Source organism: Mastigoproctus giganteus, chromosome 4 (genome assembly GCF_048544385.1).
Source record: "Mastigoproctus giganteus isolate SK-2022 chromosome 4, ASM4854438v1, whole genome shotgun sequence".
Lineage (NCBI taxonomy): Eukaryota > Metazoa > Arthropoda > Arachnida > Uropygi > Thelyphonidae > Mastigoproctus > Mastigoproctus giganteus.
Window position 1 is genome coordinate 168,295,492 of NC_143578.1, and position 27,254 is coordinate 168,322,745.

A 27,254-nucleotide genomic window follows, 5' to 3' on the forward strand; every position below is an offset into this window, starting at 1 on the left:
GGAGTCGGATTATTGTGCATATACACAAAAACACTAACCTTGCCCTTCTAATTTGGACTAATACCATCTAACGTGACAGAAAGGATTGTCCAAAAACCAGAAACTACAGTTCTGAAGACATCGACGCGGTTTTCGCCATTTCCAGAACCACAGTTGAATGCAGTTTGCACAGCATATACACATTTAAAAATGTATATGTCTTATGTAGTGCAGCACCTGAAAGTCAGTTCAATTCTGCCTTGGTACACTGTGCAGTACAAGCTTTATCACCCATGAGACACACTAATCATTTAACCTGTCCTTGATTCAGCAAGTTTCTCACCTAAAATCACTTCAAAGATATTAAATAATATACAATGAAATTATCTTGAAAGAGCTCTGCATTTTTTTGGACCTTCAAATTTTGTCATTACCACCGATGCAAATTCAAAATCTCTGAAATAAATGAATTTCTATACAAAGGAGCATACTACTAGCCTGGAAACGATATTTCCTCATCAGGAAATACAGTCTCATCAGCTTTACCTCAAGTTCTTGCAGGATCTATTCCACTAGATCTTCGCGTGACTTACAGAGGGTTGTGTTCTTGACTGGAAAAAGCAATTCCAATCGACTTCTTTGATATTAAAATCAACTTGAACAATCATAATATGAAAAGTGAGAAGAAAAACATCTGGAATGAACTCGTTAACATGTGGTGGACACGTCGCCCACCGAGCACCTACTAGAAGGTTTATCCCACAGTTTACCCATCTAATGGGTAAAGGAAGAAGAAAATGGTTCTTCATATCGATGCAGGCGTCATATCTCATTACCAGACACGGATCGCTAAACGATAACTGTACACATTTGGACTTCATCATATTAGCCTCTGCTCTTGCGGACAACGTGATGACTGGCAACACGTGTTATCTAACTGTGACATTTATGAGAACTTGAGAATTCCTTTAAAAAATTGTGTTAGTGATTTTCGTCCTGGACTGGATATATTACCTTGTGGAAAACAAAGAAGTTTACTGCACCGTCCAGAACTTTGTTTCTCTTGTTTTTTAGATTTAATTCCTGGTGGTGCTACCAAACCTATGACTTAAATACCCGCTATATCCCTAGCCGCATCGGCATTACCGGAAACAATTTGGCTCAAACAGTAGCAAAATCGTTTCCATTAATGCCGAAGTTGTTCTCGACCAGTTCCACATAGGACAGTCATTGGCTTCTGCTGAGGGCTGATAGCCCTCCTCCGTGCGAGCAATGTGACACCGCGTTATCGTTAATCAAGTTTTAACTTAATGTACCAATTTTAGAAATCAAATTTTTACTTTTAACCATCTACTGAGCCATATAAATTCTTTCAGATTTTATCGGACATTGACCACGTGTCAGCAGGCTTTATTTTTTTACAAAATATTAAGACGTATACCCTTATACAAAATAGCAATTTATTTTTACCCTTAAGCGGCATTTATTTATTGATGTATATGTGCAACCAGTCCTCGTGGGTAGCATATCACATAAAGCCTGTAACCAAACCATGGAACTCTGGTCTGACCAGAAATCATGAAGATTAAGTTGTTCTTGCTCCACCCCACATAGGACACACGTGTGATAACTTTGACGTGATAGCGTTTTAGATTATTAAAGTAAAGAAATTATTTTTTTCTAAATAAAGTTTATTTATTTATTTTCTTTTCCAGATTTATATTCGAGATTTTTTCCAAGATTTACTATCAATTTCACGTGCATCTCGGGACTTACTGCGTGGGTATCTATCTCGGTTACTGCTTGGCGAAGAGACCTAAAATCACCATAAAACCAGTAAGTATATATAAAATATAATGAAAAAGAGTTCCTCACCGCAAATATACGAGTTCGTTCTAGAATTATGCAGATCAGAAATTACAGTAGATGACCTAGTCGTTGAACTTGGAAATTCCAATGGGTAGTTGTCACTGGATGCTATACCAATCAATCTGTTTGATGAAGTGGAACGTTGACTTTTCGGCCCTGGCCAACACATTCGCAACCAATAACTTTGATTGCAATATTGAAAATACTACGTTCCGGTTTTCAAAAATTGGTTCGAATGGTCCCGACGAGGAAACAGCGCGCAATTAAGGTGGGTCGACGCTTTATCAAGTGTTATATCAATAAAAGGTTCTTTGAAACATTTGAATGCTGCTGGACTTTGTACTGATGCATACTAGTTGGGCTTTGGGTTCCAATTCCAGTTTGCAGTAAATAGACACCAAATAAACTAAACTTTTAAAATTTAGTTTTCAATGACCTAATTTGTTATAATTAGGATAACCCACAACTAAAAAGAGGTAATGAATTGTAGTAAAATTGTTATTGGCACTAGGGGATCGGGTATGCTGGAGAAATTCATTTAGTATGGCTGTCTATCAACCTGAAAGCAGCAGAAAGATGGCCAAGTGGATGAATGTAAAATCTTTTCCATTTTCTCTAACCTTTTATATTCCTTTTTCAAAATTGCTTTTTATATTCCTTTAGCTTTATGTTAGTTTAATTATTACATTCCTTTAGCTTTATCGTATTTCAATTTAACTTAGTTAACTTGAGTTTGGAGCAAGCTAGCGATGGTGGCGCTTCCATTGACGAATGTATAGAAACATGGTGATTTATGGCAGAAACAGTTTTAATTATCCAGTAAAATAATATCTTTAATACAAATAGATACTGAACATCTTTAATTACAAATAGATACTGTAGCTTTCGAGACAAATCGTGTCTCTTCAACAGAAAATGGAAACTTATTCTAACGGACACAGTTGTGCGTGCAGTGAGGCATGCAAGGGCACGAGGAAGGTCATTCAATCATTAAACTGGTGTTTATTGTTGCTGCATGGACGTGCGTAGTTTTTCTCCAGCGCTTGTCTAAACCTAAAACGGTTGTCTCTAAGATGGGGGTGTAGTCTCATGCTTTTGCAGCAGTTCATGGCTCTCGAATTACACAATATATTGAGTAATTCGAGAGCAGTAATTCCTAAATGTGAGGAGTCGTGAAATATATTGCACGACTCCTCACACCTCTTGGAGGAAATACCACCCACACTGTCACTAACAGCAGCGAATTCATTCGCAGTATTAAAGAGCTGTCAATTTCTGACAACCCTGTTATGGCATCATTTGATGTAGTGGCGCGATTTACATCAATCCTTGTCCAACAGGCCGTACACTGCACTAAGAGGCTCCTTGAGAATGACCCAAACCTTCTAAACAGAACATCACTGTCTACTAACGACATCTGCACCGCCCTCAACCTGTGCTTGTCAAGCAGCATCTTTACATTTGAGGATTCCGTATATCAGCAGGTAAATGGCACTGCCATGGGCACCCCTGTTAGTTCCTTAGTGGCCAACTTCGCCATGGAAGAATTGGAAGAACAGATATTCCTGAACCCACCAGTACCTATTACAACATGGTGCAGATACGTTGATGACATCTTCACCATCATCCCACGTAGCTCTGAAACAATATTCTACAATATCTCAATTCCCTGTCTGTGTTCATCCAGTTCACTCTAGAGTTACAAATAGACGGATCGCTCCCATTCCTGGACGTCCTGGTAAAACTCGTGGGCTCACATCTAGAAACCTCAGTATATCGTAAGCCTATGTGGTGCGGACAGTTCACAGACTACTTCTAGTCATCTCAACAGCACTGCCCGCACTCTATTCTCCAGGGCTTGGAGCCATTCCAGGACAGATGAAGCTAGGCACAACGAGATTTCTAGAGTGAGGACAGACTTGATCAATTGTGGCTACCCAACACACATATTAGACAAGTGCTTATTGGAAACACAGGAGCTCACAGTCCACCCGAGACCACCATCAACTCAGGACAATGTACCTACCGCCTATATTCCCTACTATCCAGACATGTCAGGCCTGATCTCAAAAATCCTCAGAGAATACCGCATAAAATGCGTGCAGATGCCTGGTAGAAACTTAGGATCTCTACTTTCCAATGTAAATACTATTACGCAGCAGTGTAATATACCGCCCAGCCTGCAAAGACTGTGACAGCTGCTACATAAGAAAGACTTCGAGACGTCTTCAAGACGGCCTTGCAGAACACGACAGGGCGATTCACCTTGCTGTGACCGACCAGTCCGCAATCACGAAATATTTCTGGTCCACCCACCACGACCTCAATCCCGAACGGGACTATGAAATAATTGACCACTCCCGACACTTTCGCCATCGCCTCTGGTTAGAGTCACTCAATATATTGTGTAATTCGAGAGCCACGAACTGCTGCAAAGGCATGAGACTACGTTCCGTCTTAGTTACAACCGTTTTAGGTCTAGACAAGCGCTGGAGAAAAACTATGCACGTCCATGCAGCAACAATAAACAACAGTTGAATGATTGAATGACCATCCTCATGCCCTCGCATGCCTCACTGCACGCACAACTGTGTCCGTTAGAATAATTTCCATTTTCTGTTGAAGAAGAGACACGATTTGTCTCGAAAGCTAGTGTATCTATTTGTAATTAAAGATATTATTTTACTGGCTAACACCTAATCATTTATCATCCCATGGATTCCAGTACAACAGGCCCATTTATCCTCAGTTTCAATTATCCTTCTATGGATCGCTTTTTGAACTTTATGCAGAGAGGCATCCAATAGAGATCGGTCTGCAATACATTTTGGGAATTTGGTTCCGGAAGTGAAAGATATCAATAATGGAATCGCTAAACTTTCAACATGAATCGAAATCCATAAGGGCCGATTGTGGCTTTATTCAGAAGTTTGTTAATTGCCTTTATTATTTATCCCTTTAGAAAGGTTTTAAATTTTTATGTTAATATTCAAATAAAACTATAGTTATTTCACTTTCAAAGGTTTAATATTAAATTATACGTATGAAGTTAAATAAAATTAGGCTTAGCCCTTCAGCAGCAGTGTTGATGACAATAGTCATCCGTGGAAAAGTAACAGCACTTACAGTTGTGCATCTCTCAGTACCTTCCTATCTTAAGCCAATTTGTTGTTTCTGTGTCCATCAATGTCTGGTGGAAATTTCTATCATAATTGATAGAATATTCAAATTGATGCTCGATACAAATATTCTATCAACGTTGAACATTAGATGGTGAGAGTCGTAATAAATCAGTTTATTATGTCTCTGAGCAAATCAATAAGAACATCTATTATGAAATCACAAAGGACAAAGAAGAAAAAATCCTCAAGCTAAAAGATGAATTTTAAATTGAAGGACAATAATCATCGGTGCGACTAAATGCATCGCGAAGGGTAGTACAGATATTATGATTCTAATTTCTTTCTAATTATTCTTTGATGAAGATTGGATCAATAAAAGAATTCTCTTCTCTGTCTGTCTGTAGCTTTTTCGATGGATTTGTTGGGGAATTGCTATAGCCACGAATCTTCTTGTCTTATATGGAGTCTATCGATGGAATGAAGGAGTAGAGCCGTCTGTTACAGAATCAGTAATCTATTCAGGGTTGAACAGGACGTCCTGGGCAGCAGGTCTTGCGTGGGTTGTACTTGCGTGTACCAATGGATATGGTGGTAAGTGGACATTCCTTAATATATTCCAAACGAATGTCAAAAAGAATATATATTTCGAAAATTGAATTAATCTGAGCGCATTAGTATATAGAGTATTTCTCTCCACAGACAGGCAATACCTCGTTAACTTTCGATTCGGGACAGGTCCCTATGGGCTGAAGATGTGCGAATGTACTGTATTCCCAATTCACAAAGGAGATCAAATGCTAACATGGGTAATTACACATCTCGTAGCTTAACTTCTGTTCCAAGGAAAATAATGAGGTCACTCTTTAAAGAAGTAATGCAAGACCATACCATTTACACAGCAGTGCAGTTATACTCCCCTGCTGTCTAAATGGTCACGTATTTCTTTAGACAAGAAATACTTGTCTAAAGCATCGATCAGTCTCGTCCATGTCATGTGGAGCTGATCGGTATACATTTCTGTATTTTTTAAAGAACTTTAATCCGTTCGTACCATAAATTATGGTTATCCGGTACATGACTCTGCCAGAAGTACTATTTTACAACGTCTAGGAGAGCAAGTGAAATGAAAATAGATCTGTCTCACTAAGGATTAAAGAAGTTTAGAGTTGGAATATCGATTTAAGTGATTTTTTCAATACACAACTGCACCTATTCCACCTTGGACGTACGTTTCTGCCTCTTAGGATGTACATTTTCTTCAGTGGAGGAAGAATGCCATATTCCCTGCAATATCAGGCACTTGCACCTAGCTCACACTACTCTGAACTTCCAGTAAAATCTATATTGACGAATCGAAAACTGCAAGTATGGTAGGTACTGCTGCAGTTTTTCCTTCATTCACGGTTACAGCCACACTACCTGCAGTGTCTTCAGTGCTGAATTATAAGCCATCAAGTTAGCACTTAGTGAGGTTATTGAGCTTTTCATCTCTCCTGCCATTTACACCGACGCCCTCAGTGCTCTAAGCAAGAATTTCTCATCCTATCTTGAAATGTATTCATTACCAGCTGTTTCCCTGCAGCGTATCCAAACAGCCGATCACTTTTTACTGGATCCCTGTCCATTCTGCCATTCTAAGAAATGAAAATGTTGACCATGCCGCTAATATCCTCAACCCGCTCTCTCACATCCTCAGATTCCTTATACTGATTACAAGCCTATCATTTGCAAAACATGCTGTAACAACTCTTCACAGATCTGGAAAAGTAACACCAATAATAAACTTTACCAGATAAAAGAAGATCTAAAGCTGTGGCTCCCTGGTTTCCGACGAAACAGAAGAGAGGAAGTGGTGTTAGCAAGACTGAGAATTGGACACACTCATCATACTCATCTCTTCCTATTATTTGGAGAAAACACACCTCACTGCTCATCCTGTCACAGATGACAATAAACTTCTGGTTTATTATCCCTTACTTTCGACCATCCATTCAAACACTTTTCAGTCACTCTCCACCTTGAATATCACATGATTTTTCTCATTTCTTACGAAATGAAGCAAATATAGAACTTTTAATGTATTTAAAACTTATTGGCATGTAGAGGTGCATATAATTTAACATCGCTAATAATATGCTACATGTGCATAAACTATGAACAAACACAATTTTCTCTCAGTAGCCCTTACTGGACATGGTCTGTTTATTAGGCCCTTCCTGTGGTTTCCCACATATCCGCTTTAAGTACTCTGCGATGATGCAAAACTTTGCAAAGCAAATTGGTGTGGATAGTGTGGATTATGTGAGTAGTGTATTGTTTGTGTTGTACGACTGGTCTCTTAGTTACCTGGAGGCTGCCTGCTTGCAAAGCGAAAGTGAAGGGAGCCAGTAGAAAGGAGCATTTTGCAGAAAAAGATGATTTCACCTCCAAGGTGAAAACAGAGGAAACGAAAATGCTTAGAGCAAGAAGAGGATGTCCCTAGAGAAAGGCGTCGGGTGGGAAAGGAAACAGAAAGTGCAAAAGCGTGAATAGAAGTTCTGCCTGCTGTGAGGAGCCATCTGGGAAGTTGGGGTATTGGTTGAATTTTACTATTGAAGAGTTAATTCACTGATGCTGGAGACTCAGGGTGGTGCAGCGTAGAGCAGAGGTTGACAGCCAGAAGGGCCTTCTAATCCCACCAGGGTATTTCCTGGTTAACTGGAACAAGTGAGCATGATGTTGGTTCAGATCAGTGCCATCATTTCTAGGAAGCGGATGTCCAGTTCGGTGTTCATTCATTTCTGGTTGTGGCCGGTGATCAGGGAAGAGGAGTTGCAAGGAGAGGCAGAGCGGCGTCGGGAATGCTTGGTCTGGATGTCTCATTTGTAGGATCAGACATGAAGAGCTGACACTTTCGATTCTAACAGTTTGTTTTCTGGACTGAGTGCGGTTAAATTTAGATCCAGTAGCAGTTGATTATGTAGGTCCAGGTAAATGTTACCTCAGTAACCCTTGTGTCGTTAAACTCACTATCAACAACTGAAATGGTATATGTTATATGACCTGGTTTTGCCGAATCATGGCCTTAGTTGCTAATGCGCCAATAAAATCCAAAGCAACCAACATCTTATATCACGATCAAAACAATTTGACTGTGTAGTCTGTATACGGTCATAAGTTTTCGACTGTACAGTGAATATTGTTCTCTCGTTATTTTAGTTCCATATTGTAATTTATATAATGATTCTGTTTTCGTTTTCTATATGTTAAGTTCTTTACACTGAATTTACTCTATTCCTGATTGCAAAATTTATTATTTTCCTTTGTAAATTACTTTTAACAAATTTATTTGAATAAACAAAGAATCATTTTGAACTGGCATACGACTTATAATTCATTTTTGTTTTAAATTTACTAATTACTAATTTTCTTCATTAATGAAAAAAGAAATAATAACTTTAGGCAAACGTGCGATTTTTGTTTATTTCTGTAGGCTGGGTGAACTCGATTCTCTCCTGGAAAGGGTTCGTACCTCTAAGCAAACTGACCTACGTCGCCTATTTTGTGCATCCACTCGTCATTCTCTCTCGATTAGCCAACATCTCCGAACAACATCGAGCGTCTCACTATTTCTTCGTAAGTTATTTTTCAAATAAGCAGAAATACGTTTAATTAGTTCAACCACTGGAGAAATCTTTTTTAAAAAGTACTTTTCCTTAGTATATGCTCTAGAAATAACGTATTTTGAATTTGAGAAATTTTATGGGCATTTCTCACAACGTGACTGAGTTAGCTGACCTCAGCCGAGGGTTGCAGTGGTCTTCCGGAACAGGCAAATCGACCACGGAACACACACGAAATTTATAAACATAATATACATGGTGCACTATGGTCCTAAACCTCCTAAAGCAACAAGACTACCCAAACTCTCCATGTTTGGGTAGTCTCGCCTCGCACACACCTGACGATCCATTTCCTCCGATACGGTTTCTCCATAGCACTGAGGTCGGGGCTGAAAAGTCAGGCCATTCCAACTTTTTGACGCTCATATCCTCAAATTAGCCCATCAGAACGCCAGAGGTATGACATTGTGCGTTCTCCTACTGAAATGGGCCGTCCCCTACGTGCTACTACAAGGTGCTGCTACAACGCATTATTCTCCAGGAAGTCTAGACCGACTGCACCATTTATGATTTTGTTGAAAACAAACAATAGCTCCAGACCAAACCATGAATAACTGCCCCAGACCATCACGCTTCATTAACTTCTTTATCGGGATGATGCAGTACACGTTGACCTGCATTCCGAACATGCGATTCTTTGTAGAGCTGTCCTGTCATATTCCCTCAGCGAAAATGAGGGAATATCACTGAAGGGTTCCAAGTCGTTTCTTGTCGGTTTCAGCACCACGACTGGTGATGTGATTTGCCTACGTAAGCGTCAAACTAGGGATCGTCAGTGATTCAAGTATACCCTGAATGTCAATTCCATCGATAGCGGCCACTTTCGTTCACAATCGTACTATTATCGGGTCGAAGGCCTGCGAACATATTTATTGTTGTTGTTGGTGTAGGGCTTAACGACACAAGGGCTACTGAGGCCAAATTGTGTCTGTTCATTGCTTATTTATAGGCAACGTATAATTATATGCTCTTGTACAGGTCAATAGATTTAAATACATCGAAAATGCATCTATGTTTGCTTCAATTCCTATGAAGTGAGATAAATTATGAGAGAGGTTCAATGTGGAGAGAGATCTGAAAGGGTTAGAGCGGATAGTTGAATGTAAGGGACAATCAACCAGAAAATGACGGACCCTAAGTTGCGTCAAACAGCATGAACACTGAGGTGGGTTTTCTGCCAGTAATAAGAAGAGATGTGTATGAAGAGTGTGTCCAATTACCACTAAGTCTTGCCAATACCACTACCTCTCATCTGTTTCGTCGGAAGCCAGAGAGCCACAGCTTTGGATATTCTTTTTTCTGGTAAAGTTTATTGTTGGTGTCACTTTTCCAGATCTGTGACCACTTGTCGTAGCATACTTTGTGAATGGTCGCTGTAAGGAACCTGAGGACGTTGTGAGAGAGCGGGTTGAGGATGTTTAGCGGCTAAGTCATTTCCTGGAATGCCAGAACGCCCAGGGATCCAGCAGAAACTGGTTGACTGATTAAACACGTTGCAGTAGATTAAATGGGAATGAATGCATTTCAGGATAAGATGGGAAGATGAGAAATTCTTTCTTATGGCAGAGACAGCAGTGAGGGAGTCTGTATAAATTATGGCAAGTGAGGTGGACAGCTCAATAATTTTACTAAGTGCTAACTTGATAGCATATAATGCAGAAGACGAGGCAGGCTAATGGTAGTGAGGCTGTAGCAGTTAATGAAGGAAAAACTGCAACAGCACCTACCGTACTCGCAGTTTTCGATCTGTAAGTATAGATTTTACAGGCACGGAAGTTCAGAGTAGCGTGAGCTGAGTGCAACTGCCAGATATTGCAAGATGGTATGACATTTTCCCCCACTGAAGAAGAAAATGTACATCGTAAGAGGCAGAAACGTATGTCCAAGTTGCAACAGGAGCAGTTTTGTCCTGAAAAATATCACTTAAATCAATATTCCAATTCTGAACAAGATCTTTAATTCTGACTAACTTCACTATCAGATTAATTCTGATGGTGAAGCAGGTCAATTTTCATTTGGTTTGCTCTCATAGAAAAAATCCCACCGAGTACTATAAAGATACTCCCAACTGGGGTGCGATGGAAGACTCTGGCTTTTAGCAGCGTATTGGAGCAACAATGTTTTCCTACGAAGGTGTAATGGAGAATCATGCGCTTCGATATAGAGACTTTGGATTGGAGAAGTCCTGAAAGCGCCCAACGCAGTCCTCAGAGCACTGTGCTGGTTGATATTTAGACGTCAAGTAGTGCTTCTGGAAGAGTCATATATTAGACAACCATAATCTAAGCGTGAAATGATTAAAGTTCTGCGAAGGTGAAGTAAAGTATATCGATCAGCTCCCCAAGACATGGACGAGACTGATCGAAGGATGTTCATATGTTTTAGACAGACATTTCTCAATTGATTGGTGTGCGCTTGGAAATTAAGCTTGCTGTCTAATATCAGACCAAGAAATCTGACGTTAGTAGCAAGTGGGATTGGAGTATTGTTGATTTGTAATTCAGGATCAGGATTGAGAGACCGACGCTTGCAAAAGTGGGTGGCAGTGCATTTCTTTTCTAATAGTCGATAACCATTCCTTAAAGTCCGCAATTTCTTTTGGTTATGGCAAGTTGGAGTTGGCATTCAATGGTATTGATACTTTCAGACTGACAAGAAATGGTAAGATCGTCTGCATACATATGTTTCAACAGTTTTTGGGATGTCATGTAACACTAACTGTAAAAGGTTTTGAATTAAGTATCGATACCTGTGAGACTGCTTCCTGAATGTGAGAAGCAGAGAGTATGCAGAAAATTTTGAATTATTTTCGGGAAATGTCCCATAAAACCCAGATGGTAAAGGTCTATAATAATCTCATGTCGCCAGATAGTGTCAAATGCCTTTTTAAGATCTAAGTTGACCATGACTAGATGTTTTTTCATGACCAAGGCATTGCGGATATGATATTCGGCTTTGATAAGCACGTCCAACGTTGATCTATTATTTCGATAGTCATACTGATGATCTGGAAGGAGATTCTATGACTCCAGGATGTAAGTGAGCCAAGCATGAACCATCCTTTCGAAAATTTTGCCCAAGCAGCTCGTGAGAGATATGGGCCTATAATTTTGAATCAGCGAAGGATCTTTTCCTGATTTTGGTATGGCAATAATCAAAGAATGGTTCCCGAAAGAAGGATAGGCATTTTCACAGAAGATTCGATTGTAGAAGATCAACAAAGTAAGCAAGTCCTTTTCAGGTAAATGCTTCAGCATAATGTAACGTATACCATCTGGGCCTGCGGCACTATTGGATGATCTTTTTAATGATTCTTTTAGTTCTGTTAATGTAAAGGGTTGGTTGTACAGGAAGGAGCGGCGTGTGAAGAAGTTGATTTTATGCCGTTCTGCAGCTTCTTAAATGTTTTGGAAAGCGGTTGCATAGCAAGCAGAAGCAGAGATTGTGGCAAACGATTCGGCCAATGCATTAATAACTTCTTCAGGACTAGAAACATCTTTCCCTTTCCAATTAAGTATCGGAGAGCGCAGCCGAGCAAATTTGCCTTAGGGCGTGTATCCTTCTCCAGATGAGTCGATTGTCGGTGTATTTCGTGATGGTTGAGGCAAAGGCAATCCACGAATCATGTTTCGCTTTCCGTCTAATTTGCCTTTCTTTAGCTTTAAGTCTCTTTTAAGCGATTAAGTTAGCTGTGGTAGAATACTTTTGGATATCATTCCGCGAACGGTTTTTCTACTGTTTGACTAGAAGGCAATCTGTATTCCACCAATTATTCCGGTGAATGCGATATGCCTTGGAGTTTGGAATAGATCCGTCGGATGCTGTCAGAATCTGATTGGTTACATATGCAGTTACATCATTAATGAGTTGTTTTTGAACATAATGTCTGTCTAGGCATATTTGGCAGAATAGCCATCCTCTAATTCGCCTTTCTAAACTTCCAAGTGGATCGTTGGTCAGGATTTACAGTTACTCCTGTTTGTAATGTGCAAATAATCGGAAATTGATCGTTATTAAACATGACATAGTCAGTTAACACTGACTATGTCATGGTTGGAAAGATGGACGTTGAACAAATTGACAAGTCAATTACAGAAGTGGATCCTGTTGGTAGGTGGATGTATGTGGGAGATCCAGAGTTTAGTAGATTTAGATCATTGTTATTCAAAAACTCCTCAATCAATTTGCCTCTTACGTCCATTGTAATGGATCCCCACAATGAATGGTGGCCATTAAAATGACCAAAAAGGCAAATTGGCGTTGGGAGCTGTGTAAGGAGATTATCCATTTCTGAATTAGGAACCGGCAGAGATGGTGGAATGTAAATAGAAACAAGAGTAACTGAATTATCAATTTCAATACGAGCTCCACAGATTTTAGGGAGGTTTGTCACTGGATGAGCCTCCATGGAATATTTTTAATTAACAAGAATACCTACTCCTCCACGTGCAGGAGATTCTGATCTTTTATCTCGCCTGTACATGACATAATTTGAAAATGTTGGCGAGATCTGTGGTGACAGGAATGTTTCCTGTAGGCATACTTGTATGGGATTAAATTGGATGAGTAAATCCTTCAATCATCTGATTGGCTTCTTATTCATCTGCAGTTCCATTGTTTTGCATTATTTCGGTTTAGTTAAGGAACATTCATCGGATTATTTTTTTTGTACGGAACATTTCTCATTTCATCTGGTCTTTTTTTTTTTTTTTTTTTTTTTTGGGAACAATTTTTTGAGTAGCATCACTGGACGTGTGATGTTACTGTAGGTGTTGGTTATGCAGATTTCCCTGTTGGTAAGGTACTCTTTAATGCAATTGTACAAATTTCCCGGTATTTGAGCTTGGCGGAGGAGTCGGAGGATAATCGGCCACCAGAGCATATCAAAGGCTCCAGCAAAGTCAACTGAGATTGCCAGATAGTATTTTTCATTGGAAGTTGACAAGAACAGGACTGGATCGGTACTCCCTAACTGAAAACAACCTTCATGGGCAATGACACCCACGGTCTTGCCACAACTCAACCAGACATGACTCCCTACTAACCCTCATGTAGGGTAGAATTTGCTAACCCAGCATTTTTTTTAAATTTATTTTAATTGTATTTATTATTATTCTATTTATTTATTTTTATTTTTATTTTTTTACTTGGCCTCTGCCTAGGAAGCTTAGGCTAATCTGGCGGAGACCAGCCAGAGACTTATGGGCAGCCTGATTACCTCCCACTAGGGGGCCCTTCGGCCAAATTCCAGGACATACAACAGAACCTAACGTAACATGTCATGTACAACACACACTTTTCTGGCATTTACAGTAGTACTGTATTTCTTCACAGCGTACATGCGGCGCAGATGTGGGAAACCACAGGTGGCGACTGACCCTAAAACTATGCACACTATGGTAGTTGTTCTCTGGCTGTTAAAATTAAGATCTCTCTACTTGTTCTTGTTCTTCAATAAATGCCTCATGGAAGGAATCTTTCCCTCTGTTTGGAAGGTTTCTTTGCTTCGTCTTATCAAAAAGCCAGATGTGCCTGCCTCAAATCCAGGGGCCTACAGACCAATTGCACTGCTTGCTAATCTTGGGAAGATCTTGGAGCGGCTTATGGCTCTTCGACTAACAGCTCTGTTTCAACAACAACAAGATCTCTTTTCTGCCTGTCAATATAGCTTCACCCCAGGTCATTTTTGCGAAGAGGCCTTGTCTGACTTCGTCTGGCACATTAAAAATACTAAGTCCAAATTTGAACTAGCTATTATGGTCGACTTCGAGGGCGTCTTCGACAATGTCTGGTGGGGCAGCGCCTTGAACGTCTCCGGTCTGCCAGATGTTCCTTTCATGTGAACAAATTATTTCAAAGCTTTTTGTCTCACCGCTCAATAATTGCCAAGTCAAAATTTCTCCAAATCTCTGGGAAGGTCTTTCGAGGGTGCCCCCAAAGGTTCAGTGCTGGGGCCCGTTATCTGGAACATTGTGCTTCAAGACTAGCTGGGCCGCTCTCTCCAGAAAATGTAAAATTTTTGCTTTCGCCAATGACCTGGCAATTGTGGTCTCGCCAGTTCTCGTTTGGTGTTGGAGGTGAATGCAAACCGGATTTTAACTTACCTTTCCACCTTGTCATTGGCTAACAAACTTAAAATTAACCCAGTGAAAAAAAAACTGATGCTTTTTAAATCCAGTTTGGATCCCCAAGTCAAAATATTTAGAAAGCGGCTCCCTATATTCATTGAGGCAAAACTCCTTGGGGTCATCATTGATCATAAGCTTTCCTTCTATCCTCATCTGATTCACATAGGTACTAAAACCAAAAAATTCACAGGGTCAATTATTAGAATTTCCAGAAGGTGTGGAATCTCTCCAAGAAGTCACGCTTTCTCTACTATAATGCTGTTTTCCTGCCCATAGTCACCCATGCAGCAGGAGCTTGGTTTCATCGGGCCACCAATTCCAAAATGAGGTTAAAACAGAATTCCATCCAGCGGAGCATACTCCTCTCTATCCTCGGAGTCTGTAGCACAGTTTCCACAGCTGCAGTAAACGTTATTGCGGGGTCCCTTCCGTTGGATCTATTTGTCATCTATCGTGGCCTCTGCTTTCGACACAAAAAACAATTACCTTCAAAATTACTTGGTATCCAGCTAAATTTCAATGAAGATTCTAAAAGAGAGAAATCCAGATGCTTTAACAAGCTAATTAGCATCTGGCAGACCAGATGGGGACGCTACCCCGCTTGGATCGGCCACAAGAAAATTCCTGCCTGATGTGACTTTTTTGCTATCTAAATCGGTTAAAATCTGATGCTTCTTAACTATGGAAACTTCCTTTCTGGTAACTGGACATGGCTCTCTCAATCAAAAACTCTTTCAGTTTCGCTTGCATCACACCGATCTCTGCAGCTGCGGGAATACAGAAGATTGGTGTCATCTTCTCTTTAACTGTACAATCTACGACAATCTTAGGGTGAAGCTCCGAACTGACGTTCCAGATCTCTCTCCAGGGCGGGAGGAGTTGCTTCTGTAGAATAAGAACCATCTCTCAGCTCTTCAGAACTTTGCCTCCGAGGTGTTTGCTCGCAGAAGAAGAATCAACGCCAGATTAGCGCACCAAAACAATCCACCAAATACACCTGTGAAAGTGGGACAATAGTTTGCTTCTCTGCTATCCTGCTTGACAAAACATGTACTTTCAGAGACCACTCAGAAATGTTTGTGCAGTGCTGGGCTACTCATGAATTAAGCACAATTGCATCACAATTCGATATATTTTCTTCTATGGCTCATCTAGGCAAGAATTTTCACTGCACTGATCCTAAAGGTCACCAGTTCCACATCTGAATTATCGTGCATACAAGAGTACTTATTGAAGACTACTTTTCTCTTCTTTTTTTTTTTCATTTTTGTCATTTTTGTCATTTTTTTTTTTTACGAGCACCAGCTTTTTGTTTTATTATTTATTTATTTTATTTATTTATTTTTTATTATTTACTGTTTTTTTATTATTATTGTTAATATTTATTTATTATTATTATTTTGTTCTTTTTTATTTTATTTTATTTATTGTTTTTGTTTTCAACCAGCACCACAGGTTGGTTTTTTTCTTTCCTTTCTTTTCCTCTGGAATGGGCCCCAGAGGATCCTGGTCCAACTTTCCGTGGTGTGGACAAGTACGCAGAACAATCTGTCCAAGTGACTGATGCTTCTGGGTAGCCAAGCGGCCAGACACAACAACAGAACAGACGCAGACCCCCGTCACACACATATCTGGCCCATTTGTAGTGATACCGTTCTTCACAGAGACACTATGTGGTGTTGAACAGACGTTCTAGGTGTCGCCCTATACATGTCCACACATGGTAGTTACTGTGGTTACTGTGGTAATTCTATGTAGGACATCTTCGGTGCACCGTCCAGGGCTGAATCCAAAATGGTTGTCAGAGTGAAGGTTGGCATTTTCATAGTCATAGTGTTGGCGTTACTCAAGGTCTTAAGAAATGCGATATGAGCTCGGTTGTTCCGGAGGTTTTTTAGGGTTCTTTATAATAAGTTTCACATTTGCCAGCTTCCAATCTGTGGGAAAGGATCTGTGCTAAGACATTTATTAAATAATTCCAGAAAAATGGGCGAATTTGTTTGTACAGCTTTTTTGACAATTTCAGGTTCCAGGAGATCTGGACCATGACATTTTCTCTCGTTCATTGTGGCAAGGGGCTGCTGCAATTCGTCAGCGATAAAGGACTCCTCTACTTGTGCAGTTGTTCTGTTCTACTTGTGTTCTGTTGGATTATTGCAAATTCGGATGAGGGCAGTGGTTGGCTCTCATCAGGAGAGAGGGCGCCCAATATTGGTTTTAGATTGGTTCCAGGTGGTTCTCATAGTTCCTTGTGGGGTCATGGTAGAGTTACCATGACTTTCCTTCTGGGGAATTTATTTGTAGTGATCCGCTATACAACACCTCAAGGGTAAGTGTTTCCTGCTGTGGTGACCAGATTCTCCCATGATGTTCTTTTCCTAGACCGGATAAAGGCTGTATATTGATTCCATAACGTTCTTTAGACGTTTCCGAGGGCTTCAACTTCGGCAGCTCTCGGAAACTGCTCCATCCAATCAAAATCCTCTCTTGGTTTTTCAGATACTTCCAGGCTTAGGGTAAGAGATTAATGACCCAGTTTAAATAGTGATCTTAGCTTCTGTCTTATATTTTGGTTTTATATCTTGTTCTCCGTTCGGTTTGTTCAGTGCTTTTTGCAGATTTATTTGAAACAGTTCCTCTGTTAGTTGTGTTGGCGTGAGCTTGTGATCCACATCGTAGATCACGATGGAGGGGCCTTTCTTCCGTGGGATCTTTGCATTGAGTCCGACCATTGTGATGGCGGTGTTATCTAAGATGGTTTGAGCCTCTTCTTTTGTGGGCGTTTATTTATGATTCCTGGATTACTCGTTTTCCGAATTGACTTTATTCTAGTGGACCTAGAATAATGTAGAACACTCTACACTCTACACTATTCTAGTGGACCTAAGGTCTGTAGCCAGGTTCTGGATAACAGTTGTTTTCCCTGCTTCACTAGATGCAATATTCGACTCCTCTCTGGGTTTTATGTACACCAAATGTAGCGCATGTATGAGTGTAAATGGAAAATACTAAATAGGCATTTAGTATTTTCCACAGAGGCAGGCTTCCTCAGCGCATCGGCATATGACTGGGGCCTCTGTGGGCATTTGATTTCCCCATCCGTCTTGAAGTACTTCCATCTTCGCTTTGGTACGTTCACAATCGGCGTGTAGGCTGTGGAGGATGAGCTCCATCTTGGACCATACGTGTATTATGTCGCGTTGCGCAGCCGAGGTGATTCGATTTGTTTGTTTATTCATTACGGTCTCTATCTCCACCCGAAGGGAAAGAACCTGGTCGGACTTGCCTTGTGGAAGTCGGGTGATGTCCGGCTGGACTGCATCATGTAATGATCCCCTATCCTCTTCTACAACTCCATTGTTATCGTCGCTTGGCACTGAGTCATCTTCGGAATTCGCGAATTTCTTTTTCCTTTTTTTTGCATGCTAATAGGTAGGTGGTAGAGGTAAGAGTGCCTGGTACATGAAGCAGAACATGGCCCAAATTAAGACACTGCCGCCACCTGTTTGTTTTGTTCCACGGTGCATCCAGGAACCATGACTTCTCCAGGTAAATGACGCACACCTGCCCGGCCGTCCACATGGTGCAATACGAAACGTGGTTCATCGGATCATACGACCTTCTTCTAATCACTCAAGTCCAGTTTCGATGCTCGCGTGCCCACTGTAGGCGTTTTCGCCAGTGAACTGTGGTTAGCATGGGCACTCGGAGCCGCCTGTGGTATTACGCAGCCCCATTTTTAGTAGGGTTTGACGTACTGTGTGTTGTGACACATTACTCCCGTCACCAGCATTCTAATTACCGACGAGTTGCACCACAGTCACGTACCATCCAGGATAGCCTTCGCTCACCTCGAAGATCGATGAGCCGTGGTCGTTCAACACCTCGCCGGCGGTTCGTGGGTTTCCCCTCCTCGGACCACTTTCGGTAAGTACTAACCACAACTGACCGTGAGCATCCCACCAGCCGTGCCGTTTCGAATATGCTCTGACCCAGTCGTCTGGCCATTACAATTTGGTATTTGTCAAACTTGTTAAAGTCCTTTGCCTTTCCCATCTGAAGAACCAGAGTAATACTCATTAATGGAGCTCAGTATCAGGTGGTTTTATACCGTCCCCCGACCCGTGCACGCGCCGTAGTTCACATGCAGTTGCTTCGATTTGCATAACGGCTCGCTGATTATAATGTTTTGGCTCATCGGTGTATTTCTCTTACCAGCTGGCTGCGTGAGTAAAACCCTAGAAAAAATGATACCCTGCCGACTGACGTGGTATCATGATTCCATAAATCAAATATAAACAATTCAGTTTCGGAAAGAATTAATCAAGCCTGGATCTCATCGTCAAAGCTGAAACAAACAAAACAGGAATGCATTTATCCGAAACGAGCATCACGTTATGGCATATCTTGACATAAAAAAGGCATTTGACACCAAGTGGCGTTTTGGTATTTTGAAAGATCTTCATTTGCTTCTCCTGAGAGGCCACTTACCATATTTCATACTAAACTGCCTTCAACATAGATCTTTTGAAGTCATTTATCGGCAAATCCTCTCGCAAATCTATATACAAGAGGAAGGAGTCCCACAAGGCTCAGTTCTCAGTGCTACCTTATTTGCAATAAGAATAAATCATATAACCGAGTGCATTCTCAACCCCGAAAACTCGTAACTCTATGCCGATGATCTGACTGTTTCCCGCAATTCACAGAACATGAACTTCATCGAAAGGCAGCATATTTCACTTAACAATATTGAGCTGTGGATGACACAGAATGGGTACGACTATCTCATGAGAATTCTAGTAGCATTCAGTTTGTAACAAACGAAAGATTCATCCTGACCCAGAGTTAAACAACGAAATATCTTATCTTTGTTATGAATAGTATTAGCATTCGCCTCCTCAGCTGGTTTTTGGATAGCAACATCCCAAATATCTCTGAACTACTTTCCAGGAAAAAAACAAAAAAAAAAAAAAAAACGAACATACTCAGAGTTCTTTCTTCTACAACGTTGAGGTGCAGACCGTTACACCCTGTTTCACTTGTATAGAAGGCTAATTGGGTCTCGTCTTGATTATGGTGCCCCGGTGTATGACTCTGCTAGGGAGAGTGTGCTAGCACGCCTTGCTTCTATTCAACATTTTGCCCCCAGGATTGCTACACGCGCTTATGGAACGTCGCCAGTACAAAGTCTTTATATTGAAGCCCATGAAGCTTCACTCTGTCTCAGAAGAAAGGTGTTACTTCTGAATCATACAGCTAAAATTTGATTTGAAGCATGCCTACCCATCCCATTTGGCCAATACTTAGTTATCCACAGTTTAAAATGTTCTATAGAAATAAACCCAGCGCAGTTCAGCCTACTGGTATCAGATTACAGGCACTATCAGAAACTTGGAACGTACACCTCGAAAAAGTCCTCCAAGATCCAAACTGTTCAGTTCTCCCATTGTCCTATATTAAACCACCCTGTGGTTTAATATAGTACGATGGTTTAATGTGGTTTAATATAGTACGATGGTTTAATGTGGTTTAATATAGTACGATGGTTTAATGTGGTTTAATATAGTACGATGGTTTAATGTGGTTTAATTTGAAATGTTATTCCAAACATTTTGTAACGAAAAACCGTCATGAGAAAAGCGTTATGAAATTTTATTCCAGTTTTAATTTATCTTCTACTGGACCAAATTTAATGAAAATTTGCACGGAGCTTCATCTTAGCTCTATACAAGAGAAAAAAAACTTTCAAACCTCTGAAAATTGCAATAGTTTTTCCAGGATAATTGAGAATATGAACATGTGATCAAGAAAATCTTCTCACGTATTAAACGGGATTATGTGGACGTATAGCATATCGTTGGAAAGCTAAGGAATTTAGAAACAGAAATATTAAGATTTTAAGATACAAAAAAACTTTGGAAACTGTGAAATGCGTTAATTCGAAAACATCTGGTTTCAAGTCATCCGGTGTTTTCCTTGTATTTATGTATTCATACTGAGGAAGAGACACACACAGAGTCGAAAGCTTCTGTAAGTATTTTATTTTATTTTATCAAAAGAAGCGAGCGAAGCACCCTAATTGTTATTAATAAAATAAAAACATTGTTATATTATTATCTATGAATTTTATTAATATCTGAAAATTAAAACGTTTGTAACGCCTGCCGATCACTCTTAAATATAAAACACATTAAATATCCTAGTGGCAAAACACATTATGTACCTGGTACAGAATTTTTTTAATAATGCACCTCTCTGCCAGGCAACTCTCATTTTGCTAGTGTCATTCACCCTCATTTAGTTTTATTCCTAATCTTAAAGTATCTTTGAAACTCTGTCGATGCCAATCTCACAGAAGTTTTCTGCTTTCTTAACCGATAAAATTATATGATTGTTTCTGAATGTTCCCATAACAGTCACTACGAGTAACTTCAACTTCACTGATAGGCGCAATATGGCTTGTGCAGCCGATGCGCCAAAAATAACAAAAATTGAGTACTAAGAACATTGCAGTATTTACTGTACTTTAAAAAAATCTAATATATACAAATTTGTATATATATATTTGAGAAAAGAATCTCTAACATTGGCTTATTCTATTTTAGGTGTGGTTATTTTTCGGTAATTTCTTGACATCGTTTGGAATTTCATATTGCGTATCTCTACTGGTGGAATCACCTAGGAATGCCTTAGAGAAAGTCATTTTTAGAAGTGGAAACGAAAAAAAAGAAATGGCCAATAACTCCATTGATGAGCTGAATAAGAACGAAATATCAAGAATTACTAAAATATAAAATATCACAATTCTGTACAATGTGAAAATGGACTGAAAGAAAAGAGAGATCGCGAAAAACAGTACTGTCTTACGAAAGTTTAACGGTATGCGCAAAAAGAAAAAAAAAAAAAAAAGAAACAAACGATTTTAGCATACCTCGCTATCTACTTCAAATCTCGTGACTGCGTGGTGAAATTAGGCTTATATAATACAGAGGTAGAAGCATAACTAGGAATTTTGGGACTTATGGCCAAACATTAGAATGCGCCGTTGTTTTTATATAATTAATATTTTTTAATTAATTGTAATATTGTTTAAACTATAATTATTGTATAAAAAATAATTATTATTAAATTACTATCCATAGTGTTACTTTTATAAAACAAAAACACAATTTTATAATAGGTTTAAGCAATAACAACTGTATTAACAATCAAATATGTTGTAAATTTAGTTATTGTAAGTCTTTAACTCCATTCGGTGTGGACGATGAATTGGCGACTGTGGATGCAATCGCCGTACTCTAGTTGCGTCTCTAGTTACATTAAAAAAAATAAAAGGAGTCTAATGCTGGTAGAGAGACCAAATTACACGCATAAATTGAGGAGGAATTGGAATTCTTCGCGTAAGCTGGAATTTCCGGATCAAGATACACTGTGCTGCCACTTTATTAGGTACACCTACCTAGTGGCGTGTTGAGCCTCATTTAGCCTCCAAACAGCCTGAATTCGTCTAGGCATGGATTGAACAAGATGCTGAAAACGTTGTGCAGGAATGGAGTTCCATGCATACATGAGTGTGTTACGCAGTTCCTTGAGATTCGACCGATCTGTAGGGCTGCAGCGAGCAGCCCTTTCCAGCTCATCCCAAATATGTTCAATACGATTGAGATTCGTGGATTAAGCGGGCCACTGCAGCAAAGAGAAGTCATTGTCTTGTTCCTGGAACCATTCCATAGTGATTCGGGCTTTGTGAATCGGCGAATTATCCTGCCGGAAGTAACCATCTTACTGAGGATAAACTGTCAACATGAACGGATGCACTTGGTCAGCAAAGATGTTTAGGTACGATGTGGCATTCAGACGTGAATCTATTGTATCAATGGACCCAACGTGTGCCAAGAACACATTCCCCACACCATAACACTGCCCCCACCACCTTGCACAGTAGTCGTCAGACATGAGGGGTTCTTGGATTCGTGTTGTTTTCGCCAAATTCTGAGCCTAACATCAACATGATGCAGCAGGAACTTCGACTCGTCAGACCAAGCAACTGTTTTCCAATCCTAGATAGTCCAGTGCTGGTGTTGCTGTGCCCACAGGAGGCGTGCTGTCTATTCTTCATTGACAACAGAGGCACGCGATGTGGCCGTCGGTGTCCAGCACGTCTTGCACCTACTACCATGCCACGTTCGAAGTCCGTTCGATCACTCCTTTTTTCTCATTCTTGCTACGGTTTGTACGCATAACTGTACTAGAAAGGTTGTTCTTCTGCATTTATATCCACAACCGTGGTCATGTGACTTGCAACGTTGTGGGAAAAACCATTTGTGTGCACTGCAGGGGTGTACCTAATAGAGTAGCAGCACAGTATATCACAAGGAAAATTGGGTAAGGGTGTAAGCAGAAAATCTTCTGAGGCTTCGGTCACATCTGGAGACCGAAGCCTCAGAAGATTTTATGTTTTCGTGGTGCTTACTCTGAAGATCCTTAAAACATTATCGTGAGTTGGAAAAAACGATGGAATGGGAGGAGATTCTCTCGGGTAACGCTGTCATGTTGGCAGAATTGGACAGTGACGGTGATAAGGATTATGAGGGAAACTGCACTTTTAACACCACGCAAATCGTCTGAATCGTCATCAAAACATGCCATCAAAGGGGGAAATGCTACGGTGGAAATGATAATGCAGCAATCCAACTGAGACAGCTCAGTTGGATCACTGTTTTCATCGCAATAGGGCTCCTATTTTAAGAGGAAGCAATAGGAAAACAGTTAAGATCAGTACTCCTGAGACTGATTCGGATAACGAATTAAGTAAAGTTAAAAGGAATGATCAAAATGATATTGATTTGGCAGAGGAAAATATATTTTCTTCAGTTAAAATTGAGACAGGAAATGAAACTGAAGCGAGTATTTTGTCGTCGTCGTCTTCAAGGAAATTACGAGCAAAAACATGAAAATTAATGTGGTGACGAAATGTCACTACAGTCTAGCGATCCAACAACCCAAAGCAATGAAATGATGTCCCAAGCTACACAGCCTCCTGAATCAGTACGTATTCAAGGTCAAACAATCTGCCCGACGGCTCTGTGATGGCGCAAGTTCAGGTTCTGCGGTCGGAGCTGGAGCACGTGATGGCAGAATCGAGCAACGGCATTACCATCACCCTTCGGCGTTGGTAATGCCGTTGTTCGAAAATGGAATATATTCCCTTTAAAACTTATGTTAATAACGAAAAAGGAATGGCAAACTTGGAAGCCATTCATGAGAAACGGGAAAATCAAATGCTACAACGCAACCGTTCCTACGCTGATGCGCTGAGGATAACCAAACAGAATACAATGACCAGCGAAGAAGCTCAGCCTAGGAAAAAAACGTTACTCAAACAGCCACACCTCGTTGTCCTTCTGCCGCTGAATGAAAATGCTCAACAGTCAAGCAAGGAAATAAAAAATAAAATCATGACAAACCTGTAAGAAGACTTTAAAACAACAAGTACTAAAGCCATTCGCAAGACGCGTGATGCAGTAATAGAAACCGAGACAAAGGAAGAAGCTGACAACATGAAGATGAATCCAAAAATCCCCACTCTTGGCATGCTTGCAGAGTACCCCAAAAAGAAAGGACACTCAATAATTATTTGATATGGATAGGGATTCTACCCGTTACTAACTTGTTGATGAAATATATCAATCACGTAATCTCCAAGAATCTCTCTCAGACCAGAACAAACATAAATTAGTCTATACAAAATATTCGACAAAGTCCAAAACTCGAAACAGCACAAATTGGATCGTTGAGTTGGCACCAACTGCATTGCAAGTACTACGTTCACAAACAAGGATCTACGTGATTGGAGCAGCCACTGCTTCCGTGAACATGTGGCTGTACCCAAGTCCTACTAGTGTTATAAATTTGGCTACACGTCGCACACCTGTTCTCAGGCTGGTGCGACATGTGGTCACTGCTCAGAAAAGGGGTAGGATTTTAATTCATTCCCAAACAAAAACCAGGAGCCTGTCTGTGCAAACTGTAATTCCCTAAAACTGGATCATGTCCACTCCATCCGGGATAACAAATGTCCTGTGTACCTAAAGGCCAAGAGTTATCACCAATCAAAGCTCGACTATGGCAGCGCCCCCTTACCATACTTCAATGACCAAATTCTTCCAAATTAATGCTCAGCGGACAAGAGCAGTGGCCGAACAAGTCCCAATAAAATCAGATGAAAAAAATTCAGATATACTCATATGAGGCAGGTCAGAGGATACCACTGACCTATAAAATAATTCAATCAGATGAGGATACACCGCGGGCCGCAATCGCGGTACGAAATCCCGAAATCACTTTACCAAAATCTCCCACTTATGTACGGCCTGGGCAGTATGTGCCCACGTTATTAGCTCAATGAGAAGCTTCTATGTTATATCTTTGTATTGCAGGCCAGGGGAAGACATTACCTTTGCCACTACGTACCTTGTGAACGTCTTGAAAATTCTTCCAATTGAGAAGATTATCGTTGGTAGTGATATCAACTGTAGGTCGCCAGTCTCTCCTAGCACCACTACTCCAGACAGACAGGGTACAAGAAACGGTCAGCGGTTTGAAAAGTTCCTATCCAACTCTCCCTTCAGAGTGTTAAGTCACCGAACAATCTACCACATTTCTGCAACACGATGTTGGAGGCAACCATTGACATCGCCTTTGCACGAGAAGAATTGCGCGACAGTATCACCGAATGGACAGTTCAGGACTCGTGGACCACTTCGGACCACAGGCCATTTACATACCGGCTCTCCAGAACGTTGTCAGATTTCCCGCTCTTCAGGAAATCTTAACAGATACGCAATAAGCAAAGCCAACTGGGAACTCTTCAAGTCCTCGCTGACCATCTCCAAAAGGCAGATTACAATAGACCAAAACCCACAGCAACAGCCAAATGAACTCCAGCGAGATATAATAAGGATAATTACTAGTTCGTGTGACAAGGCAATAAGAAGGAGAACCCTGCTCCTGGTGCCAGGACCTTGAACGACTCTACAGGGAGGTGAACTTAAGGCGATAGGCCTTCCAGCGGTCGCGACGATCTTGGCCCGCCTCTGGAGTTTAAGTGCCCAGAAAACTGTACAGGGAGACCAGGAATATGTACACATCAAAAATAAGGAAGTGTAAGCAGCAGTCCTGGGAGGCACTCGTGTCTGCCACAGGAAACACCGATCCCTGAGGAATGGTGTATAAAGTCGCCACTAACAAACTCCCTAGGAGTGAGATTGCTACTTCTAGTAGAACCCCGCAGGGGACAATGACAACTTCCTTGGAACAATCTAATGGTAACATCCTGGATGTGACGTTCCAAAAGCCGCCAGCTTTTTCTACTGCGGAACAGTTCAAACTATGTCAAGAGAACGGCCACTGTGATATGTATAATCTGGAGCCCAATTTAGTGTTGATGAGCTACACGCTGCAAGTGCACTGATCAGGAATAGAAAATTGCACAGGACCAGACCAGTTGCAGCCTGAAACAATCAAAGAGACTGTCGAGAACACCTGCCGAGAACACCTCTATTCTCCAGACTGGACCACTCAAAACAAGCTCACAATTTAAATGACAAAAACAAAAACTATGATCTTTAAGGGAAGACTAAATTATGCTAGGTCTTCAGGGGGTACAATATCAAGGAAGTTCGCTTCCTTTAGTATCCACACACAAATAAAATGGTATTCTCCTAGATGGCCATCTAGTCTTCTATTCACACTTACAGCATCTCTCAAAAAATATTAATAAATTTACATAAATGGTCTTCCGAATTTCTAGGAAAGAATGGGTACTAAAAAACACTATCCTCCATATCTTGTACCGTACTGTCTTGTCTCTTGGCATTGCTACTAAGAGGCCATATGCAGTCTCCACACCGGCGTATGGCGTGTGACGGCTCGGAGATTTGGAATTTTAAAAGACTTAATAACAATTTAACCCTAATTAAAAAAAATAATAACATTGCTCTTAGGGGACACATTACCATCTTTACTAGAAACTTCTTTTCAAACCTGTCATTCTAAGTTTCTGTTGGATCCATCCTTTATCTGTCATTTTCCCAAGAAGACGAAGTTCCACACGAATGAGTTCCGAGTGTTACCCTTTTTTTGCTTTCAAAGTTAACTCAATTACTCAACAACTCCTTCCAACCGTAAACAGTTCCCTCTTTGAGACAACTTTAGCTTCGTTTCATAGTCAAGCAATATGATGGTCATCGAAAGACAATTGTAGCACGCCATAGACCTCGTCAACCCTTGGGCAGTAGCTAATGGTTCCAGATTTTCCCCTCAGAAGACCTCCTGCGTACACCCTTGTTGTAACCGGAGCCTTCACCCTGAACCGAGTCAAATTCGGACATTCCAGTAGCACCTGAGAAATTCTCGGGACTTGAATTTGATTCTACCACATTTCCGCCAACTGCAGACAAAGTGCACAAAGGAATTGAACCTTCTACGTG

At 40.6% G+C, this 27,254-nt stretch overlaps 1 protein-coding gene across 1 annotated transcript in view; it reads left to right on the forward strand.

The window, feature by feature from the left end:
* LOC150087180 (nose resistant to fluoxetine protein 6-like) overlaps nucleotides 1-21,900 on the forward strand; it is a 64,483-nt gene extending 42,583 nt beyond the window's left edge. The window contains exons 10-13 of the mRNA XM_090371868.1: nucleotides 1,695-1,815; nucleotides 5,375-5,561; nucleotides 8,443-8,585; nucleotides 21,369-21,900. Of these exons, the coding sequence (XP_090227994.1) occupies nucleotides 1,695-1,815; nucleotides 5,375-5,561; nucleotides 8,443-8,585; nucleotides 21,369-21,557 (640 nt within the window). The 3' untranslated portion in view covers nucleotides 21,558-21,900. The remainder of the gene's footprint in view (nucleotides 1-1,694; nucleotides 1,816-5,374; nucleotides 5,562-8,442; nucleotides 8,586-21,368) is intronic.
* Nucleotides 21,901-27,254: the final 5,354 nt, after the last annotated feature.